Source organism: Citrus clementina, unplaced genomic scaffold, assembly GCF_000493195.1.
Source record: "Citrus clementina cultivar Clemenules unplaced genomic scaffold, Citrus_clementina_v1.0 scaffold_4, whole genome shotgun sequence".
Lineage (NCBI taxonomy): Eukaryota > Viridiplantae > Streptophyta > Magnoliopsida > Sapindales > Rutaceae > Citrus > Citrus x clementina.
Window position 1 is genome coordinate 22,313,699 of NW_006262274.1, and position 4,588 is coordinate 22,318,286.

At 35.4% G+C, this 4,588-nt stretch overlaps 1 protein-coding gene across 1 annotated transcript; it reads left to right on the forward strand.

Annotated features, from left to right (window-relative positions):
• On the forward strand, nt 1-4,107 carry LOC18045584 (protein DETOXIFICATION 29). The gene is made up of 8 exons (XM_006438226.2): nt 1-397; nt 529-1,070; nt 1,874-1,960; nt 2,777-2,833; nt 2,974-3,212; nt 3,315-3,433; nt 3,601-3,687; nt 3,818-4,107. Exons 1-8 carry the CDS (start codon nt 65-67, stop codon nt 3,887-3,889), a joined length of 1,536 nt encoding a protein of 511 aa, XP_006438289.1. The 5' UTR covers nt 1-64; the 3' UTR covers nt 3,890-4,107.
• The last annotated feature ends 481 nt before the right edge of the window (nt 4,108-4,588 follow it).

The window sequence follows — 4,588 nt, forward strand, 5'->3', positions numbered from 1 at the left end:
GTAGAAGGTACGAGACAACAATAAAGTTTGCTTTCGGTGTTTTTACAGGCACAGCATTCAGTGAATGGAGAACTGTAAGCAGCCGCTGCTCTCTCTCAGTACTAGAGACCAAGACCAAGACCAAGGCCAAAACCTAACCAACACCTCTTCTTCCGCCATATTCATCGCCGAAGTCGATGACATCCCTCCGATCACCGGAGCCGTTGACTTCTTCAGAGAGTTCTCCAAAGAATCCAAGAAATTATGGTACCTAGCTGGCCCCGCCATCTTCACCTCCGTCTGCCAATACTCTCTGGGAGCCGTCACTCAAGTCTTCGCCGGCCACGTCAGCACCATCGCCCTTGCCGCCGTCTCCGTCGAGAACTCCGTCATCGCCGGCTTCTCATTCGGCGCCATGGTACAAATATAAATTCAATCAATTACAAAAAAAAAAAAAAACTTTTAAAGCATGAATGAATTTATAAATTTACTCTTTTGACAAGTTAAAGGAATGAAACTTGAGATACATAAAATTAATAAAATGTACAGATGGGCATGGGGAGTGCGCTGGAGACGCTATGCGGGCAAGCGTACGGCGCAGGGCAGCTTGACATGCTGGGGGTCTATATGCAAAGATCGTGGGTCATTCTCAACGCCACAGCTTTAATCCTTATGTTGATATACATATTTGCGCAGCAACTATTGAGTCTGATAGGGCAGACCCCGTCCATATCAAAGGCAGCTGGAACCTTGTCCATATGGATGATACCCCAGCTGTTTGCTTATGCGGTCAATTTCCCCATCGCAAAGTTTTTGCAGGCCCAGAGCAAGATGATGGTCATGGCTATTATAGCGGCCTCGGCCCTGGTGCTCCACACACTTCTTAGCTGGTTGCTGATGTTGGAGCTGGGGTGGGGTCTGGTTGGCGCCGCTGTGGTGCTAAATGCGTCTTGGTGGTTCATTGACCTTGCGCAGATGTTTTACATTTTTAGCGGGACTTGTGGTCGAGCTTGGAATGGATTTTCATGGAAGGCCTTTCACAATCTCTGGGCATTTGTTAGGTTATCTCTTGCGTCAGCAGTCATGCTCTGGTACATATATGAATCTCTCTCTTCTAATTACTCTTTTTAAAAACACCATTTTTCCGAAGCCGGGAAGAAAATAATTCAAATTGCGTCCATCTGCATATGTAGGCTGCAGGCACGCATAATCTAACCTTTTTTTTAATTATTTTTTTAAAACTTTTGTACTAAAGACTTTTTTATTTTTATTTTTACAATATACACTTTAGAGTTTTTTTTTTTGGAAATTAAAGAAAAAAAAAGAAATTAACTCGAACACAAGATTGTGTGTCGACATATGCACATCTACTGGCGTTTAGTCTGCCATCATATATACTTATTTAAAATTAAAAATAAAGAAAAATGTAAATCATGAACTTATTTTTGTAACTAAAACTATATATAACATACTTTGTCCATTGATATAAATTCTCCAGTGAAAAGTTCTTATAGTAATATGACACAACATTACATTACTAATTTTCAAGAAAGAAAAAGGAAAAATAAAAAATAAAAAGAGGCATTAGCTTAGATTAGATTAGATTAGATTGCTGCATTGGATTCTTGGTCCTGGTAGATTAGATTTAGATATGTTTTTTAACTAGATGTAATATTTGAAAGTTGTTGCTAACGTGGCTGGCAATGGGCATCTATTATATTATAAAACACCCCGTGAAAAAGGACAGTCGCTTTACGAATCGAATCTTGCTCTAGCTGTGTGGACAGGAGTCAACTCATTTTCATGTCCAGCTAATTAATCTGATATTTACTAGTTTGTTATTAATGCTCCCAGCGGATTATGTTATGATTAAGTTGGGTTTATTTATTTTCAGCTTGGAAGTATGGTACTTTATGGCGCTGATACTCTTTGCGGGATACCTAAAGAACGCTGAACTGTCCGTCGATGCGCTGTCTATTTGGTGAGCTTTTCTCTGTTTTATCAAAGCCAATATTAGTTTATTAATTAGAGTGTTTTCTGTTTGTTTTCGTTCGGTGTTTTTTGGTACGAAGGTGCACTTTCATCAGTGCATAACGATAAGAGAAATGAAAAACATTTTCCTGCTTGGAAGTGTGGTACTTTTTGAAGTATTCTTATCGTCAGTTTAGACTTTCAGGATATCCATTGAAATATCTTAAATTTTTTATTTATTTGTGAGGTTGAGATAATGAGATGGAGTTCAATTCTCTCTCTATCGTTACTCAAAAAAAAAAAAAAAAATTGTCAGTAAAAGAAACTGTCGTGTTGAATTTGAATGTCCGCTTTGACCAGACGATGCCACGTCCTTTTTCTCTTTTAGTCCATCTTCATCTGCAAAATACCACCGAACAGTGCAACAAATAATAATAATAATAATAATAATAAAAATAACTGAAAACATATAGAATAAATGTAAACACTGAGTCAAGATTTCAGTCTTTCAGCGAGAGATATGTCAAATGATTTTTTTTTTTATTCTTTATTTTTATTTTTAGGACAGTTTAATTTACATAATATTTCTTTCCTTCTTAGCTTTTGTCAAATAATATAATTAAGATGCCAAAAAATTGCTTCGAATTTTATGTTATATCATTTATTACGATACTTATTCTTAATTTTATTCATTATAAAAATCACTTTATTGATGTTTAATTAAGACTTGATCAGGACATGAGAAGTGCAAAGGTTATGGTAACTCTTTCCAAGCCCTTTAGATATGACAATAACTATTCCTAACAAATTAACTTTGAGTTTGCAGCATGAACATATTGGGATGGACCGTTATGGTGGCTATCGGAATGAATGCAGCTATCAGGTAATCAATTAATTAATTAGATGCATAAAACACACATCATTAATTAATTAATTAATTAAGCTCCCACATAATTTCAACGAATTTATTAAATCGATTCAGCTCTAATTAATTAATTTGTCTACGAATGGAGAATGATGCAGTGTGAGAGTCTCAAACGAACTAGGGGCAGCTCATCCGAGGACTGCAAAATTCTCTTTAGTGGTGGCTGTAATCTCTTCGTTTCTGATCGGCCTTGTCCTTGCACTCATACTGATCATCACAAAGAACCAGTACCCGTCCTTGTTTTCAAACGATGCAAACGTTAGAGAACTTGTTATTGATCTCACACCGTTGCTGGCTCTCTGCATTGTCATTAACAATATTCAACCTGTTCTCTCTGGTAATTAATTAACTTGTGAATTCTTCCACCAGTACTTCATTTTCACATCAATAACGAAAAACTATTACTTGTATATGTATTTTGCTGGTAATCGATCTGTAGGTGTGGCCATTGGGGCTGGATGGCAAGCTGCGGTTGCTTATGTGAACATTGGATGTTACTATCTCTTTGGCATTCCTCTTGGTCTCATATTGGGTTACAAAGTTGACTTGGGAGTCAAGGTACGTAATTCACTCTTCCTCTTTTTCGTTTTCCAAAAGGGGGGATTTACACGAGCACCCTAAAGAAATACATACAATTTTTCTATTGATTTCAGCCAGACTTGCAAAGCCAAAATGTTGGTTGATTCTGATGATCTGTTTGGTGTCATTGGTAATATTGTTTTTAGGGGATCTGGTGTGGGATGATCTCAGGAACCGTGTTACAAACCCTTATACTGTTCGGGATGATTTATAGCACCAACTGGAATAAGGAGGTATATATATGCAATATTATTCTTATTAATTACTGCACAAGTGAGTGATCTTGTGAAGCTGATACTTACATGTGTGTGTTTTGGAAAGATTTACTTAAATTGAGATCTAATCTGTGTAACATATATGCAGGCTTCGATTGCGGAAAAAAGAATTAGGTTATGGGGTGGACATACTGAAAATGATGCCGACAATAAAAAATGAACAAAGGCCTTGAAGCATGGTGCTGCTGAAATTGAACATTTTTCAATTTGGAAATAATTTTGAGAAAAAATATTAGGGATCTCAACATATAATTGATTCTCTGCTTGAGTCTCAATTAACGTATGAGCTATTCATTTATTAGATGGTATAATAATAATTTTATAAAGTATAAAGTTTCACGTCTAATAAATGAGTAACATATAAGAATTGAGATTTAAGTTGAGTAAGTATTCTTATCATTGTTAGGAACAAAACAATTACATTTAAAATTCAACTCTGATATTTTAATATATATATATATATATTATTTTATTTTTCAGTTAAACTAGCCTAAAGATCCGCTTGATTTACTTCAAAAATAATTTACTTCTCGAGCATTGCTATAAAACACCGAGCCTGTGGCAATTATCAACCCGAGCTTCTAGTCTCCCGCAAGGTTTTGGAAAGAATCAACGCGACCTTTATTTTAAAACACGCACACATTTTAAAATATGAAAAATAATGAAATAAATAAAATTAAACCAATAAAATAAAAAAAATACATCTAATTAATGTAAACTAAATCAGAATCAATAATAAAAATCCATAAAACTAGTCTACAGTTTTACGCTAATTGATTAATTATTTCAATTTTTATACATCCACACACTGATGTAGTGATGTTCATGATTCAATCATTTGTTTCATGGAAAATATCGG